Source organism: Syngnathus leptorhynchus, chromosome 12, assembly GCF_054491065.1.
Source record: "Syngnathus leptorhynchus isolate UIUO chromosome 12, UIUO_Slep, whole genome shotgun sequence".
Classification (NCBI taxonomy): Eukaryota; Metazoa; Chordata; class Actinopteri; order Syngnathiformes; family Syngnathidae; genus Syngnathus; species Syngnathus leptorhynchus.
The window spans coordinates 4622061-4648263 of record NC_141206.1 but is presented as its reverse complement, the minus strand read 5'-3'; the positions used below and the strand labels follow the sequence as shown (position 1 = coordinate 4648263).

Below are 26203 nucleotides of genomic sequence, written 5' to 3'. Positions count from 1 at the left end.
TGAATCTCATGTCCAATATTGTGCATCATTTTCAGGTGTAGCCAAGTTCAACGAGGCTGCAGGCTATCCCATGATTCAGCAGTGGCGAGTGCGCAGCAATCTGTACAAAGTCAAGCTCAGTTCCATCACTCTTGCTTCAGGTAAGCCAAAGAAGCATTACCGCATCTGTTTTCATCTGTTGTCATTATTATCAGTGATTCTTTAACCTGGAGCATAGATGTCAAACTCAAGGCCCAGGGGCCAGATACGGCCCACCATATTATTTTATGTGGCCCGCCAAGAAACATTTTGCATCGACTTTGTGTCATTACTAAAATTACAAATTGTCTTCACTTTTTTAAAAAAAGACAGCTTGCGATTTTTATTACCCTTGGTCTTTTTAAAATATTGGAAGAGTTTTTACGAGTCTCCGATTTCAAAACTAGTTATTCATTAGTTTGTTTTGTAGCCTATACTGTATATAGAAGACGTTGACAATCATAATGGCCCTCTGAGGGAAACTATGACTACGATGCGGCCCGCGACAAAAATGACTTTGACACCCTTGACCTAGAATATCAACGCAATAGTAGACAGCTTGCCTCGCTTTCGCTGTATGATAGTTGTATTTATTTCTTCCTTCATGATCATTTAGGTTTCGCCAAGGTTCTAAAGACGCTGTCAGGCGAGAGCACGCGCGAGGAGCTTTTGGCATTCCTCAGGCAATATGGCAGCCACTACGTGTCCGAGGCGCTGTACGGCTCCGAGCTCAGCTGCAGCATCTACTTCCCCAGCAAGAAGGCCCAGCAGCAGCTCTGGCTCCAGTACCAGAAAGGTGAGAGCAAATAAATACACAAGGCACTTGTGCAATTCTTCATGGAGGCGGGACTTAATATTCAAAGCATTTGTAATACGCTGAATTATTTAAGAACACATCAAAATAATGTTTTGACAACGTTAAAGGTAAGTTTGATTCAAAAACGTTTATTGCACTCGAGAATCAACAATACACAACAATATGTGTTCAACACATTGTAAAATTCACATGCTCCAGAGCACCTGAGACATGGGAAAAGGGAGGGAGTTCAGCATACACACCAAAAACAAATGTTTCCAACAATAGCTAGATGAAATGCTGTTTCATTAAAAAAAGAAAAAGCAACACACCTTGTTTAGCACACTGACAGAAGGACACTTTTAAATTATTTTCTGCCTGTGACCACTTGAATTATGACTAACACAATGATCCAAAGAAAACACAACAGCTTGGATGTAATGATTTTCATCTCTTTTTTTAATTGGTTTCACTAAAACACGCATGCTGTGTATGTAGCAATGATTTAAAAGCAGTCATGTTTAAGGCTCAAAAAACGTGCTCTCAAGAACACAACCTGGGCTGGAAGGTGCATTTTACAGCAGGCATAGTTCCCATATGATGTAGGATTTGGTTTCGCAAATTAAAAAAAGTAAATGAATAATAATAATGTTTATGATACTCTTTGTGCCATTTACACAGCCACGTGTTAAGTTATAAATATTCAATGATAATAATGTTTAGTTTTAAAAATATATTGCCATTGCGTACAACCGCACTTGATTATACTGAAAGCCATTTCGAATGTTTTGGTTCTTGAACTATAAATACTACTACTGTGGACGAAAACCACAATAATAAACACTTTTCTCAATACCTTGAGCAATCTATTAATTAGTGCATATATAGTTACGTATTATTGTGTTTACTGCGTGTAGAATATTTCTTGTGTTGATACGAGGCGGAGTGTCTTTAATCTGTTAGTGTTTCACAAGTACTGAAACAAAACAATTGGCAAAAGGTATCCTACGCCCTGTGAATTTTTAGTCGAAAATAGAATCAGAAATTTGGAATATTATCTGTTGGTTGTTTGACGATGAGTAGATATGATTTATGACAAGTTGAATACAAAGAGAAATACAGGATATAGATACAGAATAGGCTGCCAAGACCCAAGTATCATCTATATGCTTACTTGTCATTTCTTTTCCCAAATATTGAAGATATTAAATATTTTAGCAAGAAAAAAAAAAATCTTTAGCGCTATTGATGTTTCCCTACAAATGTAATGTCCATTTTATTAAATTTCTTAAATGAACATTGGGAAACAAAACATTATTTTGTATAAATTTGCTGGATTTCTCACAATGTTCCGAGCTTGTTTGTGTGTTGACATTACGTCCATTCCTGTAGTTACGGTTGTTTGACATTTTCTAGACTCACTTCTGTTACTCTTCCATTAGGCTTAACGAAATGTAGACGTTTACAGCTACCTATTGTTAAAAAAAAAAAAAAAAATGTTTTTTTTTTTGTTTTTTTTTAAATAGACAATGAATGAAAATCCACACAGAGTAGTCCAATAGTCCACACACCCCACATCAAACAATGACCCATTTATGTGTATCAAAGAGTACTGTGCATGCTCCCTGATTGTTACTGAATGCAGTTGACCAACATCTTTCACTCATTAGCGACTGCACAGTAAACTTTAAAGCTGTCAACATGCGATTAATACAACGAATCCACAATAAAGTGCTTCACAGGCTCAGAGCCCCAAATTTATGCTATTAACTCTCTTTACTGTTCACATATTGCAAATCTAAACCAATAACAGAAATGTATTTGGATGGGCCAACTGTGCCTGTATTCTTAAATATAAAGCTTATTGCAAGATCATGAACTCATACTTGGTAGTATTACTTTGAGGTGACATAATTTAAAAGTCCCGTTGGCCTATACAAATTATTGTGAGAATAATTTTTCTGCGTACACTTTTCTCAAACATCCAACTTTTTGCGTTTTGTGTGGCTCACGCCTTTAGGAGGTGGACGAGTGCCTTCTTTGAATGTATGTGTAGACTTTGACACAGTGGTCCCAGCAATCCAGCACCAATAGCTGCCCTTTGGGTGTGGTGGCCACCCCAACAGGGCAGTTCAGTCCCTCCTGGATGAGAATTTTAAAGCCTCCTTCTTTGGGAAACTGCAAGATTTCCTTTCTGCCACTGTCCGTAACTAGTAGATCCCCGTTGGCGTCGACGCACATGCCGGTGATGCAGCAGAAGTCCTCCGTCTCGGAGAAGAAATGGCTGAGGTGCTTTCCGAGTTGGCCGTCGGTGCCCACCGAGCCGATTGAGAAGCCGCCCTCCAGGTGGGGCTCGTTGTGACGTTTCTCGAAGTTGAGCGCCAGGCCTTGGGTGAAGTAGACTGTTCCGGCGGCATCGCACGTCACGAATTTGGGCCGCACGGCCGAGCACAGCCGGCTGTAGCTCACCACGCCGAGGTTGCGGTCCACGGCAAGGCACCAGAGCTTTCCGCCCTCTACGTCCGACACCACAAACTGTCCCGAGGGCATTGCGGTTATGCCCCAGGGCTTGATGAGCTGGTTCTTGTGGCAGGCCACGCACTGCCCGTCCATGGTGTACACTTTGACCGAGTTGTCGTAGTTGTCAGTGATGCCGATCAGTCCCTGAGGCGTAACGGCGATGGACAAGGGCATGAGGTTCGGCAGGTCGGCACCGAGGAAGCTCAGGACAAAGTTGTCAATGCTACTGGCGTTTCGGCGGATTTCGCGCTGGAAACCTTTGCGGTTGAAGATTTGGATTCGGTAGTTGCCACGGTCAGCCACGAGGACCTCGCCGTGCTGGCTTACGCAGATGCTAACCGGTAAATTAAAAGAACCGGGAAGAGCTCCTTTGCAGCCCATCTTCTTCACAAACTGGCACACCGGAGGGCCTGCACATGCTCCTCCCTGTGCTTCCCCCCCTGCGTCCATTGACTTTGACTTAAAGGTGCCAGGTGAGCCAGTTATACTGTCATCTACTGCAGCAATCATGTCAACATCTCGGTAGAGATCGGCGGTTGGTCCCTTTGTGCCGCCTACAGCCCCGTCTAGGCCCTCGACGTCACCTTCAAGTGGAATATCCAAAGTGCAGTCTGAATTTTCTGTATTGACCGTGAATGTGCTTGTGGTCAATCGGCCCACTTCTGCTGGTTTGGAGTGTTCCGTCCGGATCAACTCTGGCTCGTGCAGCTGAAATACGGTGGGCAAGGTCCCCTTGAGGTTGAGCTCCTCGTCCTCACACCCGCCTCCGTCGTCCCGGAGCAGGCTGATGTCACTCTGCCTCACCCGCATGGTTAGATAGTCGCAGCACGAGACCACCTTCACTTCAGCAATGTTAAGGAGGTACGTTTGCTCCTCAAGGACCTGCCCGTTAAGCTTTTGTACCTCTGACATTGATGCAGCAAATGTCCTCCGAGAGCGACGCAGGTCCTCTTGAAGCTGCAGCTCAGCTGCCGTGTAATCCCGCTGCACCACTCTGTACTTTGCTCTTAAAGATTTTGTAATGTTTTCAATAGCTGTTTTTTTCTTCTGGATTTCGGCTACGATATCACGTAGGGCGGAAAGTTTGCCGCCGAGTTCTTTCCGACGTTGCTCGGCAGCCATCCGAACAGGCTGAACGGAATGACCACTGTGTAGATGGCCCTCGACCTTACAGAGCTCACAAAGAACGATGGTGCAGTCGTGGCAGTACTGTCGCGGAAGGCGACTGCAGCAGGACCCGCACATGAGGGCTGCGGCGGCCGCGCCGCACGACGTAGCACAGTCAAGGATCTTGAGCACTGTGAGATTGTCTGCCAACTGCGAGATGCTGCTCATGCGCGAGACCTTACTGCAGAAAGGACAGCGCACGCCGTTGATGGTGTTGGCCAACAGCCTTTCCAGGCAATGGCGGCACACAGTGTGACCACACTGGAGGAGTTTGGGTCTCATTTGGTCCTCGTTGAAGGTCTCCAGGCAGATGGGACATTCAAGGACCTCCCTCATTAGATCTGGATCAAGTGGGTAAGATGCTGCTGCCATGATGGCTTGTTGCTTGAAAGAAAGAAAACCATATAGGTTACCATGAGATGAACATTGTTGGTGGAATGTTGTTTAGGTGTGGCAAGTGTGGCTCGATCAGTTGAGCTTTGTTTGGATGAACACTTGGGGTTGCAGAGAATGAAACGTGGGACCGTGCTCTTCTTTGGGTGGCCACTTGTGACATTTCCAAAGCCATTTCTAAATCTAAATGAATCTAATGATATGACATCATTACCACATTGTTGTGTTATTGCTATTCAATCATAATTAGAGGCTAAATCTTCTCAGAATCTTTTCGATGAATATTTGGATATGACCACTGCAGAGTAAATAGAAAATGCAATCATTTCCTTCATTTTTTGCATGCTCATATTTCTTAAATTCACATATTGAGGACCACAAAATCTTGAGAAAAAATAGAAAATGTGCTTTGCTACGAATGTTTGTCTCATCATACACGCTAACATTTAGACTGAGTTGGGCGTAAAATGCAAGCGCTTGTCTCAGCTGTCAAAATACGAGAGAGGATAAAATGACACTTGGTTTAAGGCGTACAAACAACGTTAACATCCAACGTGTCAAGCCAATTTCTAAAGGAGTAGCATGCTGAATGGCTGCTTAAAAAGCATGCAGACGGTGTTTGCAACTATCAAAGCCAAGCAGCGTTCATAATATCAGGCTAATAACAAGACAGGCCACACAAGCCAAACGTCTCCGTTGAGTGCATGCGACACCGTCATTTCGTATGCAAAATGGATCATTTTTAGAACCGTACATGAAAAATATGCTCTTATACAAATAAATTACCTCTGTCTGCAAGGTAACTGTTGGCAAGTAAAGATGTGCTGAAACAGACGCGCGAGCTGTTCTGCCACTGCGTCCACCGGAGAGAGTGCAGTGGCAATGACGTCACCCGCGCACGTTTACGTGCTTACGTTTTTGCGTGAGTGAAAGCGTTTGTCGTGATTGGCTGCTGATGTTTCACGCCCTAACCCTGTAATTTGAATTAGATATAGTATTTACAGGTAAATCACAACATTTATTGTACCAGTATATAAAAAGTATTAATATTACTTGGGAAAGCATTCAACATTCACGCAGAGGGGGGCCCAAGCGCTGCAATGACGTCCCTGTTTTTGACCCGAGATTGCAAAAAATGGCCACTAGGTGGCAGAATAACTCTTCTAATTGAATTGGCTCAGTACTGCACTGTGTAGAACAGTAAGGGAATGGTAAAAACTAATGTAAATATTTATGCTTTTTTGTAGTTAAAGTATTTTTGGCATGTTTTTGATTATTATCCTATTTTTTATTATGTAGTATGGCATGATGATGAAATAAAATAAAGCTTATATTGTACTGAGGATTGCATTATAATGTTTCATTACATTGCACATATATTAGGAAACTATATTGTGCCATTACGAGTACCCATTATAACGATAACTTACATATACGTATGTGTGACATAGTCAACACCTTCAAGCATAAATGATTATCCATACCTTGCAGCATTTGTGTTGCATTGCTATGGAACTTATTTGTCACCTGGCCCGTTGTTGCCCTGGGCAACGCAACCCCAGCCACCCACTGGGGTTGTGTCCCAGATGAGTAATTATACTGCAACCAACAACGACATTTTTAATTCACAAGCTGGTGCAAGATCAATGGCTGGGGAAATTGGCACCATTCTTCTTGTCTGTGTCTGTGTGTCTACCTGCACGTCGACAGACAACTGTTGCATAAGACAAACACACATAAGCGAATGCGCGCCAAAGGTCATGTGTGAAAAGGGCATGATGAGAATGAAGATGGTGATGTGGATAATGGCGAGCTCCTGAATTTGAGTCCTCAATTTTCCCCCGGGGATCAAAAAATGATCTGTCTGTCTGTCTGTTTGTCTGTCTGTCTATCTATCCATCCTCCCAATTTATTTCACTGAAGTGAGTTGATGAGTTACAGCTAGACAAAAGTAGTAGTATGCTGCTTGTAGCACCTATAGGCAATATTAAACCTTTTTTTCCGGGGGAGGGGTGGCTTAAATTCCTCACATATTGTCCTCTTCCGATAGTTAGGGTTAACTATGTACTGACACCTAAGTGGCTCATAAACAATTTGGGGCCACAGGTGTTATGGCCTCTTGGTGGGTTGATTGTTGATGCCGTTGCAGTGACAATGTGACAGACACTCTTGATTCCTCACACACATGTTGCCTAGTCATTCTCTGAAATGGTTTTGTTTTCCTGTCACCCCACCTCCAACGGGAAGATCAAACACTGCTTATTGACTCTACTGGGAGAAAGCCCCTCTTCCTGCCATCCAGCCTTTAGAAAGCTGATGACAGGGTGGGTTTAGTGGTTGTTGTTCTTCAGCGAGAGAGTCAATCCAGATGTAGACCATAAGATGTTTGTTGTACAAGCTGTGTGTCATACTGGTCCTTGTTTTTTTTTGTTTTTTTTTGTCTCTCTCTCTTCCAGAGGCAACAGAACAAGGGCTTGGTGGTGCTGGTGGGCATCATGAACTGAAATCGGTGCCCTTCATTAGCTACTTGATGGCTTTGCAGAAGAGCCAGTTGATGTCCGATGATGCCGTCAATGGCGTGGAGATCCGTTGCGAGGAGAAGGGCAGCTGCCCAATCAGCTGCCACCTATGCCACCACCAAGCCGCGGCGGCAGGAGGTGTGGTGGCGAGAGGCCGTGGCAGGGGCGGCGAACAACCCTCGCCCATCCCTGTCTTGTTGGAAGTCAGCCGTGTGGTGCCTCTCTATAGCCTGGTCCAGGACAACATGACCAAAGAGGTGAGACTTGTAACATGTTTTTTTTTTTTTTTAATGGTATTGCTCAATGCTCCAAAACCAACAACCTAGCCTAAGTTGCATATTTTGTTACATGTCCCTACTATGTCTGAAATGACAAACGTTACAGTCTCTTCCTACATTCTACGATTTACTTGTACCATTATTATGATTTTTGAGACTACTTTTAAGTTTTGAGAGGCCGGAAAATATTTTTGTTATTTGGCCACTCCACTACTTGGACACCAACGAGGATCTTTAGCTGTTCTGCTTTCCCACTGCCTTTGCTTCCAAAGTTCCTGCTGAATAAACACGAGTATGCGCTCAAGCACCCCCTGGCCATTCTATCCTCCATTTATCCAAAGAATTCTTGAAAATGTTCAAGCACAACAGCTTAATGATCACATGAACTTTTTCAGGCCGATTGAGGGCATATCACTCAATTGAGAAATCCCAAACAAGGTACTAATGCCATTGATCAAGAGCGTCGAAAAACGTGTGTCTTGGTCTTACAACTGGAGCAATTTCTCGTTTTAGAAAGTATGGATCAGAAAGGACGCACCATGGTAATGTGACCTCTCAGTATAGTTAGTGTGTCACTCATGGAGTACTGCAGGGATCAGTACTTGGGCCTTCTCTTGTTCAGTATTTATGTCCTGCCGCTTGGCAATATCACGCAAATACATTAGTTTTCACTGTTATGCCGCCGCTACCCAACAATGCATGCCTTTAAAACGAACCTACGTGATTGCGGTCATCTTAGGTGTCTCATTCCCTAGGTTGTTTCGAGTTTGAAATCAGTGATGTATTGGCGGTATTAGACACATGCAAGGATGCAACTCAGAATTATTAAAAAGAAATAATATTCCCCTTAAACCTCGGTTGACTCAAATATCTCCTTTCAAAAGTGCATTGATATTACTGAAACTGTTTTTTTCATCCCTGCAAATTTGCTGAACTCCAGCCTATTCTGTACATGAGTGACACAAAGATCATACTTCCAGCATTTGTTATGTCTCGCCTTGAGTATTGTAGCATGCTGTTTTCTGGTCTTACCGTGTCTGGTCTAAAAAGCTTGTGGTTTTTGCAAAAAAATGCTGCAGCAAGACTCTTGACAAGGACAAGGAAGTTTGATCATATTACTCATAGACTGGCCAACTTGCATTGGCTCCCAGTCCACTCGAAATGTGATTTTAAGGTTTTGTTTCTTTCTCATAAAATATGACATGGTTTAGAACCTTCCTGTCTTGCTGACTTAGTGGTACAGTATGTTCCTTCCCGAAAACGACGTTGCTCAGAGCTAAAAATAAGTCAGCAGGTTATACATAATTTTGATTCGGCTTCCAGTATTCTCCAATGCCCTACCCATGGAGATCATGGCTATTTCAGTAAAAGTAGAAAATGGTTGACTTCAAACTCATCTTTACATTCTGTCACCTAGTTAAAATCCATTTAGGCATTTTTTACTACCACTTCTCCTTCCCAACCTCTTCTGCCTGGAGAAGGGGCTAATCTGATGCTGTTGCTTTATAGACTCAACAATGACTGACTAGATCTAGATCTGAGATGGACCACTTCCCCAGAGGCTTTGCTGTGAAAGTTTCTCCATCCAGGCCTGAGGAAAAATCACTTTCCACAAGGCATCCATGCGTTTGTAGCTGACATTAAATCGGACTATGTGGTGTAATAAATGTGGCTCATTCCGCATCCATTGCAGCCTTGTCATCCAGGACGGCGGGGTCCTGCCATCTCTAGTTCATTCTCAAGGTTTCTTCTTTTTTCCCCAAATGTGATTTTGAGTTTTTGTCCTTCCCCGGTTGGAGAGTTTAGATGAGGGATTGTTGTGTTTGTCAACTCTGTATCACTGTAATAGGGCACATTGTAAAATTGAGTTCAGTAAATTTGATGGTCCTTACATTCATCATTGACAGTGCTTCTTTAAGGGAACAGTATCAACCCATCACCTCTAGGGGGCATCGGATGGTTAATTTTTAGTAAAAGAGCCCAGCCATACACCAAGCATAAAAAGATGACATCATGGTTTTCTCTCTTTGTGAGCAAGTCACAGTCTCTACGTGTGTGTGGCGTGTGTGTAGGTCTAAACAACCTGTAATAACATATCAGCATAATGGCCAAATGTTTTGACCATGGAAGTCAATCATTGGAGATTGCTTTTACATAAGACTATTATTGATAAAGGGGTATGAGTGGGAGGTGGTGCAGTTTATGATATCCGGTTGAAATTAGTTTACCCCATTTTTGCTCAATTTTGCATTTGTCTTTGCATCTATCACGCGGTGCTACTTTATGCATGCCCTAATCAGGCATCTAATCAGCTCGCCTAACAATATCCGAAACAAACAAAACACGGCGTGCACACATATACAATAACAAAACCCTGCAAAGTGCGTGCCTCCCATAACAAGCACCGCAGCCCCAAAGAAAAGCACAGTCAATAGCAGACAATCCCTAGCGGGCCTCATCGATAACTAAACGTGAAGAGGAGCAAAAATGTCTCCATTCCCTTTATTTCCTAACCCATCTCACCCCTCCTGTCTATAGCTACGATCTTGCGGGGATGTACAGAGTCAGATGTATGTGGAGGAGGAGGGCTGGACTGCAGTGGATTGCTCTTGCGAGGTAGCTCCAGGCAGGATTATTAGCTTCTTATTGATGTCATCGACCCCTAGGGAGGGAGGGGAGTCCATCACTCTCCTCTTCTTCGTTTTTTTTTTTTTTTTCAACTTCCTTTCGCTTCTGTTCTTGGCTCCTGCAAGTGCAGCTGCCGCGAGGCTGAAAGGTACATTAAAAGGTACATCTAACATGTATTGAATTCAAGCCGTCGAAAAGGCACACAACTGCTGTGTGCGTGTGTGCGTGCGTGTGTCTTTCACACACGCACCTTTGAGACTTCTTTCTACTTGGCTGCCTCGATCAGGAAAGACAGCTGCCATGTTGCAAAAGCTTTCTCTGTGATGAGCTTGTTCTTCTGCTTTTATTTATTTATTTTCATTTTTTGGGGCCTAACAGTGCAAAAAAAGAAAATAGAACATGCAAGAGTAGTTGCTCTTATGAGCAGGTGGATGATGTAAGACAAGAACTGTAGATGTGTACGGGGTATGGGAAATAAAAATCAACTTTAATGTGTTTTTAGGCAAAGCTGACCCTCCAAAAAAAAAGTAACACATGCTCTACAGATATGATTTTATTTTTATATTCTAACTGAATCCTAACTAGTCAAGAAAACTGCCATCATACAATAACTGACCAAAACCTGTATGAGCAGTAAGTGAAATATCAATGTTCATTTTTAGGTGATGACTTATTTATTTATTTATTGCTGGTGGTCAAACCTTTTTATTTATTTTTTACATCACAGGGGATTGCCCATTGACCCAACCCTCCCAAAAATGTTAAAGGACAAAATTCAATACTATTCCTATGTGCATGTTGTGAGAACTGACACAAGCCTGGTAGAACTTCTTTGCCTTTGGCAAAATTTCCAAAGGGTAAAAATGTGGAATTTTATGGAGCAAGGCCCGCATTTTTGTAAAGAACAAGATGCTGACTTGAAGTGCAAATAAAATTACATTTCAGTTTCATGGTCTCATGATGAAGATGGAAAGTACAAAAATGTGGGAATTGCTTTAAATACTTGGTAGGTTGATGATCTCCCTTGTATTGTACCTGAACCTCACTAGAGATTGGTCATGGCTCCCATAGGCTCAATTAATATCTGTTGTATAAAAAAAAAAAATCCCAATGGGTTTAAAAGTCCACATCAAATTATTTGATACTATTTACAAAATACACAGTTTGACGTGTTGGCAAAATCTTAAAAAAAGAAATTTGCGTAATCCCTTTATCCTTGGCCCCCTTTTGTTCCCCCTAAAGAAAACAAATCCTATGCTTGTATTCACCTCATAGGCGAGGGTAAGATAACCGTTTTTATCCGGAGTGCGGCGCCGGCAATTGCTCATTAATACAATTACCTTTGGTGTCAAACGTTTAGTATGATATTCTGTTTTATTTCTCTCAAGTGCTAAATTTTTCTTATTTTATTTTTCTCACAGGTCACAAATTAGCTACTTTACACTTTTGCGTAAACCGTATCGAGAACATTAAACATAAATGAGATCAGGTAGCAACACCCTGAGCAGTACAATCTGGTATTGCACCTTCTTTATAAATTGCTGGAACACTACATAAACTTATATGCACGGTCGTCATTTTACTTCAGTTGATGAGAAAGGAAGACATTATGATTATAGGCTCGCTTCATTGGTGATGCAGCGCTATCCTGTTAATTTAATCAACTCCCAAACTGGTCTTGCTTATACCAGGTCTTAACTGGAATGAAGATCTTGAATAACTGCATAATAACGACAAGCACATTAAAAGGAACCCTCAGAGAGAAAAACACCCCGGCGAATATACGCAATAGCTTGCCACTATCCCCGCATTACCGTGATTGAGTTATGGTGAGCCTTTTGAGCGAATTGCTTGTGAATTTAGCAGCTAAGAATCTATATCCTGAAGGCAGACTGCTGTCATGCTTGCACACAATTCCCGCCCCTCACGGGGGGCTTGTCTGAAAGAGATATCAGCCCAAAAATCAAGATTTAAATAAACCCTGATGCAAATGTGCCCTTTATTGGCTCCAAAGACATGAAAATCTTCCTTGAACGTGCAAACAAAAACCAACCTTGAACGGGTTTGATAAACTGCAGAGGTAGCCTGGTACGTTAAATTCACAGAAAATAGCCTGTTACCATTACATTAGTACGGCCGGTATATGTGAATACACCGAGCCAGCTCCAATAAATGGTTTTAAATCCAACCACACAACAAGAGATAGTGAAATGGTTTAACCTACATATGAATATTGCCGTTACAAGAAAATGTATGTACCTCCAAATTTTATTTTTTATTATTATTATTTTTTCTGATGCAGATGTTATTGCGTAATCACTCGAAAGGCCTCAGTCGTACGTCACTAAAGGCGATCTCTTGTGTGGGCCGACTCTTTACCACCACTGGTGATCACTTCATAAATCAATACTGTGGGCCAGCTGGCCAGTGTTTTCTTGTATTAGCTGCTTAAGATGGACAGTAATATGGTCATCTTATAGTGCACAAACTGATTAATACATTAAGAGGTCACAGTGGCCTCTCAGGCAGTTCTTGTAAGTCACGTCAGGCTTCTACGAAAATGAAAGCTCCAAATAGTGTTTTGGTGCCAGCGAGTCTGCCGCGACATGACGTCAACGCTGAGAATTTTGTAGCTGGAGTTGACGCTGATGCTCAGGTATCATCGTCATAGGTTTGAAATGTAATCATTTCAACTCAATTCATTTCAATATTGTCATGTTGGCCATCAATCGATAGTGAAAGCAAATCTGGAAATTCAGTAACATCTTTGTCAAAATATCTACCTTTCCAAAATGAAACATAATGCATAATGATTTGTCTCCTATCCTCCCATTAGTCTAAGACTGGATGTATGTGCCTCTATAGTGTTCTGGGAAATGTATCTATGGATAATCAATGAAGTAAAAGATATCATCTTGTTATCAAGTAGCAGCAATGGACACATGAACCTCCGCCGCTTCCACTGCATTCCATTACTAAACGAAATTATTATTATATTTTTTTACTTAATACTTTTTTTATGCAGGTCAACCAGTTACTGACTAAAAACGGAGCTGTCAAGCAGATTGCGCATCAATGATGAACAGAATCTGGACATTCATTCATTCATTCATTCATTTATTTATTTTCAATTTTTCAATTTATTGGGCAAATACCACTTTGTCAGGACTCAGGCTTATTCATAGGGTGAATATGCAGGCCAGAGGTGGGCAACTTTTTTTCCTATCGTGAGCCGTTTTTGTCAATTAGATTTTGTTGTCGTTGGGAAGCTTGACAGACTAGTAAAATAATAATAATAATACAAAATAGTAGAATAGTGACAAAGGTGTGTGTATCTTTGACCGCTTACTACTCTGTATTGTTAAAAATGGAATTCATAAGTGAACGAAAGAAAAGTAGCAGCGATTATTGAATGTAGCGCTTTCAACCTTCCGCTAGCCCTGAAACCATCATTACAATCAGCGTTTACCCAGTGGGGATTGGCATGCATTACTCGTCAAACATAAACACTTTGTCTATTTTTTCACATATGCAGCCATGCAGCCAATCGTGCATAGCCATATGGGCTCTCAAATAGCGGCAAATGCATGGCGGGTCTCGAGCGGCTGAGGTCATACCTCCGATTTGTCTCATCTGTGAGCTTTGTGTAGACCTCAAGTCCATCTTTTTTTTTTTTTTTTTTAAACGTCTTGACTTTGTCTGTGGCCCGTTTCCTGCTGACATGAGATGACAAGACCCCTACAAACGTTGTTTTCTTGCACCCACATGGGTTCAAGCAGGGAAGAGACAGAAATGTCTCCACGTGTGATTTGCCAGATTTTCTTACTCAAAACAATTTCCACTTTCTTGAAACTTCAGGGTTAAGACTTGTGACTTACTTGTGACTTTCACATATGTTACTTACTCCCACCTCTGCTGGGAAGTGCTTGAAAGTTTACCTTTGTCTACCTTCGTGGTCGGGACTGTGAACCCATGTGTCCTCGGCATTGCTCCATCGGAATGAAACAACTGTGGAAATCAATAATTAATTTGGTGTGTGTGCATTGCCGACGTGCGAGAGGGTGATGGTCTTCAAGTAGTGTTCCTTGCTTTTCTCCTGATGTGAACAAAGGAGTGGCTCCTCTTTGTTATTTTATGTTGGGCGCCTGGTACCCGGCGATAATGTTTCTGTGTGTTTCCACTGTCCTGTTTTTTGTGACCGTGATCAAGCACTTGTCCAAAGTTAAGTTAAGGGCGCATAAATAAACCAAGTGCCCCATTGATCCAATTGCGTCACAGGGGAAGCCAGAGTGCTGAACTCCCGATATGGCTCCTGTGGCTTTAAGGGAAGCCCTGATATTATATTTTACTACCTGGACGCTCCCATTGGCATTTCACTGCCTTTTAGAGAATGACTGAGCTTCTTAAATTTGATTTTTGCTTTCGGCTGCTAATGAAGCAGTACAAGGAGATGATGTCATTGCCTCACATCCTCCCGTTGCTACTGTAGACAGACGACCGCACAAACGTAGACGTCAAAGTGGGGTGGGGGTTCACACCTCCATCATGAAAGTCACAGCGCATCTATGATATCACAGCGCAAGCTTGACGATGTTAGTGAGATGTTCCTCGCTTCCGGTAATTGGGAGCAGTGGAATTGAAAAGGTCCTTCTGTCTACGTGTGTGTGTGAACTGTGCTTACTATCTTAGTGAGCCCCATCTGACTAGACCTTTTTATAAAAAGAATATTTCTAGACTGAAGGACATTTCGGCTAGCTTTAAGCTTTACACTTAAATTCCCATGATTTATTTTAGGGAACATGGAAGAGGAAGTGACTAGAGGAGAGTTATCGTATAGGAATAAGTATGATGATTCCTACGTTAGTGTGTATGAGCTCAGACCGCGGGGCACATAGATGGACAGCCAGTGCATGTTCTCCGAGATAATTGCATTTCTCTCACCTGTTACCCTTTACAGGCCTTCAAGAGCGCCACAATGAGCTCATATTGGTGTGCCGGAAAGGGCGACGTCATTGATAACTGGTGTCGCTGTGACCTGAGTGCCTTCAGCAGAGATGGCCTGCCTAACTGCAGTCCCCTCAGGCAGCCGGTGTAAGTGTGAGGCGACGCCATGCCACCTCAGAATTCATGCACGTATCAAAGTGATTTTATGGATGGATGCACAGATGCGCCATCTACACACTCGCACGCACAGCTGAGAAAGTTACAGACACAAGGACCGTTCCCAAGTCCTAATAGCTGTCAGTCAGCCCTTCCTCTGACAGGAACATACTCTTATTCGAGGTGTCCTGATGATTCACTTGAAGATTGTATCAACTACTGACTCCAGGTCATATGAAAGGCACCCAGGGATTTGATAAGGAAATATCACATAGAAATAACAATTTTCCACCACAGTTTAGTACAAAGCAGAAAACAGCTTCTTCACACAGTACACTTAATGTAGAATTAAAATCCTCTACTGATCATTTGCTTCATAATATAGTCACTTGGACAATGTCTTCTAGTCTCACATCCCATTTGTTCTGGTTTTCTTCAGTTTACGCCTCTCTCCTTACCTGGAACCTTCGAGCACAATGGTAGCCCTGGAGTGGTTGGACGTGGAGCCTCTGATTGGCTGCAAAGTTTCAGACTACATCATTCAGCATAAACGGGTGGAAGACCCCTCTGAGGCTGAAGTCTACACAGGTATGAAATAATCCTGGATCTTAATCATTCTAGCAGGGGGGGCTGTCCATAGTAGACTCAAGCCCAAAAATCAGTCAGTAAACCAAACAGCAGCATCGAAAGCGTAAACAGGCTGTCAGATAAATTACGTTGTGGAGACTTCCCACATGTTTCTAAACTGTGCAGTGTTGAAGATGATATCTTTGTTATGTAGAGACGATAAGCAGTCTAGTAGAATCTGACGTAACCACTCCACAATGTTATGTGAGTCTCTGTTTATATTCCAGGAATTGATATAATTTTCCAAAAATGTATCCCTAAATACGTCACAAACTCCTAATGTCTGCATTTTGGACTTCTTAAAAATGTCAGACAAAAATGTTCAGAATGCTGAGCACATGGGGTTTATGATTATCTAATGAACGAGAAGTTTGGAATTTTGTTAAAACTTGAGTAAAAACTAATGCTTTAATTTTAATTTATTACCCCTCTTATGACATCTTATTTTATTTAAGTAATTAACACTAACTACAGAAACTCAACCAGTTTCAAAAGCTAGAAAAAACATCTGTAGCATCGTAAACAAACGATGTAAGTCCAGTAGTGTCAATATTCTCTGTTAAAAAAATAATCTCATGGCTAAAACGTTGTAATAAATTGAAAAGCTGTCTATTTGTTTCCCCTTCATTGGCTGGTTGGCTGGTGACAAAGAAAATAGAAATGGTGCCAGTTGTGCGTGCTGACAGCTAAGCTAAACTCGGGTCTCTATCTCGAGCACCCTCTTTTGAATGCTCCAAGAAGAGAGGTTTGACTCATGTTCACTTAAATCGTACAAGCCATGTAAATAAAGAGCCTCCCCATTTACGTCTACACCCTTCTGCAGTTGAGTAAATTGCACCACATGAGGGTATTGTGTCTGCATGGAAATCTATTTTCTCCAAGTGAAGAAATGCTGACTGATGTGAGTTGGATCTTAAATGAAGAAAATGTGGTCTGGGGCACAAACATTGCTGACCCTAATTTGGTGCAGACTAGCAAAACGTAGCCGTGGCGCTTCCGAGGAACCGAGGGTGAGTCAGAGGAAGGGTGATAGGAATTGAGTAATATTGGTGTGGAGGGAGTTGACTTTAGTCATTGGGAAGTATGGACAGGCCATCCATCACCCCTGGGAGGAGTGCTGATGAAGCATGGGCCCCAGCAAGGTGGTTGGAAGGGGCAGATGGTGTGGGTGACTCACTCTGCTATGTGCCAGTCACCACTATAAATCATGTCGTTGCAAAGCGTCTATTACAGATTAGACGTCTTGATCTTCATTTTTCACCTTCGCCCTCTCTCTCTACCATTAATAAATTGTATGATTATCCTGCGCACTCCTGCAGTTCTGGAAAACTGGTGGAATGATGTGTTTGAGGAAAAAACAAAATGGCAATGGTTATGAGAGTGAATTTGCATGGAGGCGCAGTTCATTTGGCAAATGCCTCATGCGCATTGTCCATCGTGAATTATCGGCAGCGACCGCCATGCACTCGGGTGGCCTCCACTTTAAGAATATATTCTGAAGACGACGAGGTTGCTTAACGCCGCCATTGTTCTCCGACTCGAGTAGGACAGAAATCAGTGATACATACTTGGATGGCATCATAGCGGAAGATTTATGAAATAATAGAGGGTTCTTAAAATGATGAGATCTTGTTCTCTGGACTCAGCAAATAATCTTGTGCAGTGTTGAGATGTATAATTTTCTCACACTTACACAGACTTATTTGGAAATTATTGGATTGGTACTGGCCGATCTTCCTACTTGGCATCGTCTTTAAGGGATAAACTTCAAGGCGCTTCCTAGGAAAATGGAAGACAGCTTCATGAAAGCGAAAGCCCAGAATTCACTTGCCCACCTTTCGGACACTGTGAAATAACAATTTCGCAATGTCAGTCATTCAAAATTTCGACTTTGACAGACAAGGAAACTCACATTCCTTGGCTAACCAACCTTCCACCACTGGCCACGAGCAGGATAAATTCTTTGCTCAGGGGCATCGTGGTGGTTTACTGGAGTTCTTCAGAGTTTTTCCTTCTTCATATTTTCCAAGTGTGTGTGATGATTCCAAGCAGTCGGTCCTTTTCCTTACATCTAACATCTAAAGAGTGGTGCACACGCAATAAAGGATTAGTCGCCTGATTTACAGAAACCCACAATTGACAATGGTAAGGAAAAATCCAGAAACAAAAGTCAAGGCTCAAACTTGGAAGAAACAGTTTGATGTCTGGGTTTGGCTCCATTGTTGAACTTAGTTTAGGATTACTTTTTTTTTTTTAAATGATTGTTGCACTTTTGAGTGTAATTCTTCTGCTCGATGTTCTTCCGTCACTTATTTTGGGTGACAACGCTTCGCAACTTTGGACTGTTATCTGTTCTAAGGTACATTCTTTGAAGCAGTCTAGTCTTAGAAACAGTTATATTTGGTACAATTTGAACTTTTGGGGATACATGGCCAAAAATGGCAAAAATAAACACCTGTCAGTCTCCAGCGTATTCTCAGTCTCCTCAGGAATACAATATGGCTGCCGTGAATTTATTACAAGACCTCGTTCATCTTCAGTCTTGCTGTTTATTATCAGGCTTTAGACACGAGCTATCAAAAGTGTATGTTGATTTTTTTTCCCCTGCCTATTTATGGGTGTCATTTAAATTGATCCAAAAATGTATTCTCATTTGGGGGAGTTGGTGGAAGAATCAGCCTACATCCTGTTAATGGCATCTCACTGAAGCTAAATAAAAATGATGGTTTAAAGTTGGCGATTTGGAGGCAGCTGCATGCAAACGTCAGTGCATGAGTCACGCAGTCAAGAGTGCACCCTTTGAGGAATGTGCACGGAAACGTGTCCATGGATTTTCAAGCCATATTTTGAATGCCAGAGCTGTCTAGACTATGGTAGGAGGAGGAAATGCTACCTGTCCTCCGGTACATACTGTCAGAGGTCTAGCTGAAGTCTATAGTTGATAATCAGTGACTCTTTGGATGTGTTTTTTTTTTTTCTCTCTGTAACAACTTCCTGCATGATTCGTAAATGAATGCAATCATCCAAGTCCTTTGGTGTCTTGCCTGTGAATGTAATGTAATCCAAAGGCAGCATCCCAAAAATGCCGCTGATGTGACTACCTCCTGTTTGATCCAAACTCCAGGAATGATTTTATGTGTCTGCTAATGTCATTGGCTGTACATCGCCTGGCACCGAACTGTGTTGCTAAGTGGTATGCCCATCTGCAGTGAGCAATGCGAACTTAACCTATGCCAAAGGTCTTTGCATTTTATGCCCAGCCTTGTCAAATCTTGGATATGAAATCTCTTCACCTTTGCACGAAGACACACAAATCCGCAAAGTGGAACACAATCCTTCCCATAACGCCGGTTGGGATGATTTTAAGAATATTGTTCCAGTATGTAAAGTGAATTAAATTGGGCCATCGTAAAACCCAATTCGGGATTTACAGCGATTGTGTTTTCGTTTTTAGAATTTGCAATGAAACGTTAGCCATTACATAATGAAATTTAATAAAGTCAAATCATGAAACGTACACATTGTTCACTGACTGGCTTTAACCGCTATCCTCTCAGCTATATTTTATTTATGTTAGCATTCACTAGGTCAATTTGTATGGATAATTGTTATCTGTTATCTCATAGACGTCAAATATCCATTTTAACTGTAGTGGCAGTGAATGAGTTAATTTATATTGCTCATATTGCTGAGGAGCCAGTTGTTTTCTGAATCTATGGTCATCAGCTGATTTTCTAAATAAAAATAGTTTTGACCGTCATGTAAATCTAAAAATAAAACAAATTTCTGAGTTCATGTTATAAAAACGTGTTTGATCAACGCATCCTGTTTATTCATAATTGAGCACGGCTCTTCCTGAGGTCATTTTCATAAAAATGCACAGACCCTGACGTAACAAAAAAACACTTCTGGAGCCAAGCGTAGATTTGGAGCAGACAGAGAGGGATCACCTGTTCCCCACAACTGTGGCGAGAGGAACACTGACTCACAGAGATGAAGTGCAGGTGAAGATGAGGTCACCACAGATGGCAGTCGATCATCCCGATTGCTGAATAAAAGCAAATGTAAAGGTGAGTTGTGATGGCATTTATAGTCTTCAAATATGATAACTCATCCCCATTGGCATGTAAATTGTGACTCGCTGATTCACAGCGTGCGGTCTCCACTGAGTGCGCCGGGTGCGGAAAAGTGAAAGGACTCCAAACATGAGCTGTTTGAATAGTTAGTGAAGAAACCCCAGCCTGTTTCTTCCTGTGTCAAGGAATGGAAGATAAGTCATTGGAGGCCCGGCTTACGGGGGAGACTAAGGTCGACCCAAATTGTGTTCCAGGACGCTGATCATACAACAAACGATTCAGTCTTAGTGGAAATAATCACTTCCAGGGTCTTATTGTTGAGGTTGTGTAAGGTTATGAAAAAAAATGGGTGATATGGGTGCTACCTTCATATTAGGTTTGACTTTTTAATGAAGACGTTTTCATATTTCATGTCTATGGCATCACTGATTAGCTTCTCATTAAGACGGAAGCCTGTGTGTGTGCACAGTTTGTTGAAAACCTATTGTTGACTTAGTCATATTGAATTGAGCAGCGTATCTGATTTGCACAATGTTGCATTTGCAATATTCACCTTCACTCTGGCAATGCAAGTCGGTAAAAGTAAGGGAGATGCTACCACTAGCTCACCCACACACAAAAAAAAAGTCTATGTTTCTTAAATTTATCCCGCCAAGTACAGTAGCTCCTCTAATATGTCCATCTGCAAGTATGAACTCCTATTATTATGATTACAGCAATCAAAATATTTTAATAGAACATGTTTTGGACCTACCTTTTCCCCTTCAATATCTATTTGGGATTGCTCTTGGGAAGGACCCAAATGACTGGGGTCTTACTTTGGCGTCCTCTAGATGGCACACCAAGTCAGGGGCAGCGTTCATCAAGCAGCCACTTGAATAAGCAATCCTGATAGATTAGTGGCAGGTTGGGTATTCATCCACAATGGAACGTTGAAGCAAAAGTCAAAATTGCTCATCAGCTCATATGCATACTAGCTGTAGAGCGTTTTGTCTAAAAATGGTAATTTCTTGACATTTTAGGCATGACCTTTTAACCCGTAATCAATTTCCAAATATGGCCACATTGATCCAGCGGTGGTATGTAGGTCAATCCAGAGAAACTCCAGGTCTACTTTGCAAATTCAGGAAAACACCTCACATGGTTTACGCCATTTGAGTTTGTTTTGCAGTAAATTGCGTGTTATGTTTTGACGGCATGGGAATGATTAGCGGCTTACCTAGTCTGTAACGTCAGACGTCTGTATTTCCTGTCTCTCACGGTGAGTTCCCAAAAGGGAAAGAGAAGGTGCCAAAATCGTTATGAAAAGTGTCTCATAAAATGCTTAAGTGGAAGGCGCCTCGTATACCTGACGAGTGAATGACGAAGCTTCTGGCTTCACTCATCACCTTTCCTCGATGCCATTGTTTTGTCAACCGCTAATTCGGTGTCTTTAAATCACACATTTGCCGAGGCGACACTTTTACGTCTGCACACGTGCGCATGTTTAATTCTAATTAAAAACTTACGCTCCATTCCGTGCGTGTCATAAGATCTGTTTTATTTTTCTGGTCAGGATGAAGTGACTGCGAGAATCGGCAGGAAGCGTGAAACGTTTGTATGAAAATGTAGGCAAGCGAGAGTCCGTCGGGAATAACGGGCAGGAGAAATGGAATGATGTCATCCCAGACAATTTTGCAGTGTAAAAAAAGCAACCAACCATTTGATCCTTTTGCCCATGACATTTGGAACGTCTCTTTTAGTTTCCTCACGTTCCAACGAGGTATCCCGCTCTCTTGTTTATGTAAGTGCGCCGTCATTGCACAATTGCGTCGATAAGCCCTCATTCAAAGAGATTGAATTATATGGAGATAACCGGCGTCCTTGAGCACGGGTGCAGATAACAGATTGGAGTGACACAGCTGACTCTCTTTGTTTTGTTAATTAAAGATGACCTCATCGCTAAAAATGGATGCCGTGCACCTCCTCATCACGAGCCTCGCCATCAGCAGATTGCAGATCGCAGGCAGGGGGCCAAGGGGTTTCTGCATTCTCGCTCTTTTTTTCCCCGCCCATTCTTTCCCATTTTGTCTCCTACCAAACATGTCGTCAGTGTCACGTTCTTTTCCTTTACCATTTTTTTAATGCTCAGATTTACAGAATATATTTTTGACATGATACACATTTTATTCATTATTGTTTATTTTGGGCCACTTACAACAGCAGCAATGAAAGAAAAATCTATGAACGTGATGAATTCGAAATATAACTTATGTTGATCGATATCGAACGCATTTACGCCGGGCACTGAGTTTGATTTATTTTGCCATTCAGGGCATAAATAGGAGTAAGACTCTTTTACTTTCTTCATGATGACTTGGCAGTGATACACAAGAATGTACCAGCTTGAACGTTGCATTTTAGTAGGAAAGTTACTGGGTTTTCCTTTTTTTTTTTGAGGTGCTATCCAAAACCAAAAGTGATAAATCCTTCCTCGGTATGCACTATTGAATGTACTTAGTTCCTATTGATCATAATTCCAGATGCTCAATCTTGGTGCTTTTTAATACCTTCACTCTAGACAAGGTCTCAAGTCAATCACAGGGCAAATGTGGATGGAGCATTAAGCATAAATCACTCCCACTGGGGTTTCACTGTCTGCTATGTTAACCACTACGTTACAGATGAATGGTCCGAGCCATCCATCCATTTTCTTAAGCACTTGTCGTCAGTCGTGGGTGAGCTGGAGTCTATCCCAGCTGACTTTGGAGTGACATGCGGTGAGGTTCATGACTGGTGAAGCACTATTCCTCTGGTGTCAGATATAATCCAGACATCCATTCATTATCTGAACCGCTTATCAAAATATGAACCCAAAATGAAAGATTAGCCTATATTTTGTTTTTGACTGAAACCTATGTTATAAATGAGGTCAAAATTGTAGTTTTGAATATATTTTCAGAGGTTTTAATGTTTCAATTAAATCAAGTTTCAATGTCAAGTCAGCCGCCACATCGATTGTTTCCGAGGGTCAACTTAAAACTTTTATTTTTTATTTTTATTTCTAATTTTATTTACAATGTGTAGTTAATCCAAGTTTTAACATGCGGCTTCCATTATTTTCCAAGAGAGTTTTTTTTTTAAGGAGAGAAACACCACAAACTTGTATAAAAGGACAAGGTCGGTTGTCCAACTTGAGACCCAGATTGTAGACGGCAATGCATCACTACATTGTGAAGTTCCAATTATCACTGTTGAAATTGTAATTTAAATAATGCGCTTTATGTGGTGGTCGGTTCGTATACAAGTGGCGCACATGTTTGGAGGGAGAAGAAAAGAATACAGTCAAGAGGATACATGAAGCGAAATATTTGCAAGCACTCTTACAGTGATGCGAAGACCCATGATAATGACAACCAGGCCGTTGAACGATCGAGCTGTTGTGTTGCCGGCCAAAAAAGAAAAATGGAACGACGTGCTTGGCTGCCTTTGAAGAGCAATTAATTCCTACCAGTAGTAGATTTTATCTACATATTAAACATCATGCTTAGGCAATAAACATAAATGTTTGGGCCAAGAAGAGTCCCAGTATTATTTTGTCTCCCATTTTCTCATTGGTGTCTTACGTTGATTTCATTCATTTGATTCTTAACATAGTGTTTGATTTTCTTTCTGCCCCACTCACCCACATGACACCATCCATGTTGTCTGGGCTTCATCTGTGAAGAGAACACCTCTGCAAAGTGCCAGACACCATCAAAAGGGAGCATTTCTCTACTACAAAATGCAGTCAGGTCAAGACCCCATGACGAATGAGCATGGAAATGAGCATCCCAGAAATGGTTTTATGATTGTTGCAGCTATAAGAATTTTGGTGGTAAAGCTGCTGGATGTGGAGTAGAGAAGCACCGAAACAAAAGTTCTTTGGACAAAACTGAAATGCAGAAATGGGGACACCAAACCCTGAAAACCAAAACACTGACAGAAATGATAATCCCTTTAATACCTAAATTATACTATTAATAACGGTGATGATAATAATAATAATAATAACATCATCGATGTGTACAATACCTCTCTGCACTTAATTGCTAGATATAAAAAGTAGCTCATTATGTGTAATTGGTGCTTTCTTGACTGTTGCTCCCTTTGAGCACGATAATGTTCAAATGAGACAATCTTCTCGGAATTTCCTTCCCATCCGTTTTCTTTGCTGTTTTGTTACGGCAATTTGCCAGGGTTTTCCTTGTCTTCTCACAACATCACAACCTGGGGTTAGTCTGGGTCAGGCGCTTCTTATACAAATATGTTTGATTTAACGGAATTACATCATGCATTTGAGCATCAACACACACACACGCGCGCACACACACATTGTCCCTCTGCACCTCCCTGTGATTTGCTATCATTTGTTCCCTCTCCGGCTACAAAAAAGATCCCTTGGCATCAGCTTTTTGTAATCGCCATGTAAGCCGGAGAACACGCAAAATGGCTTTTACAGTAATAGAATTTTAGAGGCTGTCATTTTTTCCAGCTGTGTGCTATGTTTGGGCTTATTGAGCATTGGTTGGGTTTCATTAGTGTCCCTACCAAACAATTTTCCAATTTGACTATCGACTAACTTTCGATCAGTATTTGAGCCATTTAAACTACCAAATGGGGGGCAGTAGATGAGTCAGATGTCAGTTGTACTGGTATTTTTAATATATTCCTAATTATAAAATAGAATGTTTATACTTTCCCAGAGCTTGTGCATATGTGTGAAATGACAACAAATAATTTTGATTTTCACCGTTGTTTCAATTTAAGTCCCACCTCACTAGACGATGTGACTTTTCATTGTCTGTAATGCATCTGTCACAAGTTATTAATTGTTACAGTAACACCACTGATTAGTTGTAAATGTGTTAAGTGTGTTAAGCAAGTAACACCTGGGAATTAGAGGTTTTTATTTTTTTCCAGGCCAGGTTGCTAAAAAGAAGATTCTCCCAGACCCCCAAAATTAGCGTTTTTCTACCTCTTGTGATCACCTTGGGCTGCAGCAGTCTATACCAGCTTTAGGCGAGATTCCTGTTACTGCCTGAACTGGTCCCCATTCCACACATATAGTTTATAAGAAGCACTTTTCATATTATTTTTCCCATGTTAGTAAATCTATAGCCCATTGACACAACATAATCTAAAAACAGTATAAATGAATGATACCCCCAAAAAAGTGCCCCCATTTTTTTAATCATACGACTACTATCCAACAGTAGACCTCAAGAAGGTCTATTTGTATTTTGTTTTGGAATAAATAAACTGGAAGTGATTTGACATCTTCTCGTCACAAGATCACTTAGTGGATGCAGGATTAAGGCAGGTAAAACGATCTCCTCATTTTATCCTCATTTTGGTTAGCTTCTCTCAATGTGGCATTTACCGAATGCCAAAAGTACATTTCAAGGGTGGTTATGATGGTACATCCGATACTTTTGCTGGTGACCCATGGAATGTGCTGGTTTGGTTCTGTCAGTAAGGGCTTTTAATTCTAAACAAACATAAAGAGCTTAAATGGATGATAATATAGTAGCCATCTCAAGCTTCACTGAGAGATGTTGTCAGCTCGTTGTTTGTTCCCTGTCAAGTTCTCGTGCTGTTAGAGACACATGTACCATGTGACATCTACTTATGACCCCTTGACATGTGTCACTACCTAAGTGGGTCATGCTTTATATTATATTTGCTTTTAAAAGACCACAGATGGATTTAGTTACATCAATTAATAATAGTTTTAATCCATGCTCTGGTTCAAACACCAAGTCGGTGTTTGATTTTCATAGGTTAAATGGTATAAATCATTGCTGGGTTTTAGCCATTGAATGGGCAATTTCACAAATTTAAAATTTAGATTTTTGACGATCGTGTGAGTGTTAAATTTTGATTTTGGTTGGTCGAAGGAGAAATGTTGAGTTTCAAATGTTAAGTTTCAGTTTTGAACCTTCAAGAGATGATTTTCCAAATCCCAAATTTGGGTTATGGACTTTCATCAGAATGTTTCCGCAAATTTAGCTTTCAGACTTTTGAGGGACAGTTTCCAAAATGTTAATTTGGGGGTTTAGA

The 26203-nt window shown here is 41.4% G+C and overlaps 2 protein-coding genes across 3 annotated transcripts in view; one reads left to right on the top strand and one right to left on the bottom strand.

Annotated features, from left to right (window-relative positions):
* astn2 (astrotactin 2) overlaps positions 1–26203 on the top strand; it is a 145284-nt gene that overhangs the window by 105014 nt on the left and 14067 nt on the right. The window contains exons 15-19 of one of the 2 annotated variants that reach the window (XM_085926468.1): positions 36–140; positions 635–814; positions 7351–7670; positions 15277–15410; positions 15859–16007. In XM_085926468.1, coding sequence (XP_085782594.1) covers positions 36–140; positions 635–814; positions 7351–7670; positions 15277–15410; positions 15859–16007 — 888 coding nt within the window. The remainder of the gene's footprint in view (positions 1–35; positions 141–634; positions 815–7350; positions 7671–15276; positions 15411–15858; positions 16008–26203) is intronic. The other variant, XM_085926469.1, reaches the window with a different exon arrangement.
* On the bottom strand, positions 975–5776 carry trim32 (tripartite motif containing 32). The gene is made up of 2 exons (XM_085926470.1): positions 5681–5776; positions 975–4885 (listed from the first exon to the last, which is right to left on the bottom strand). The coding sequence occupies exon 2, from the start codon at positions 4871–4873 to the stop codon at positions 2831–2833; it is 2043 nt and encodes a 680-aa protein (XP_085782596.1). The 5' UTR covers positions 4874–4885; positions 5681–5776; the 3' UTR covers positions 975–2830.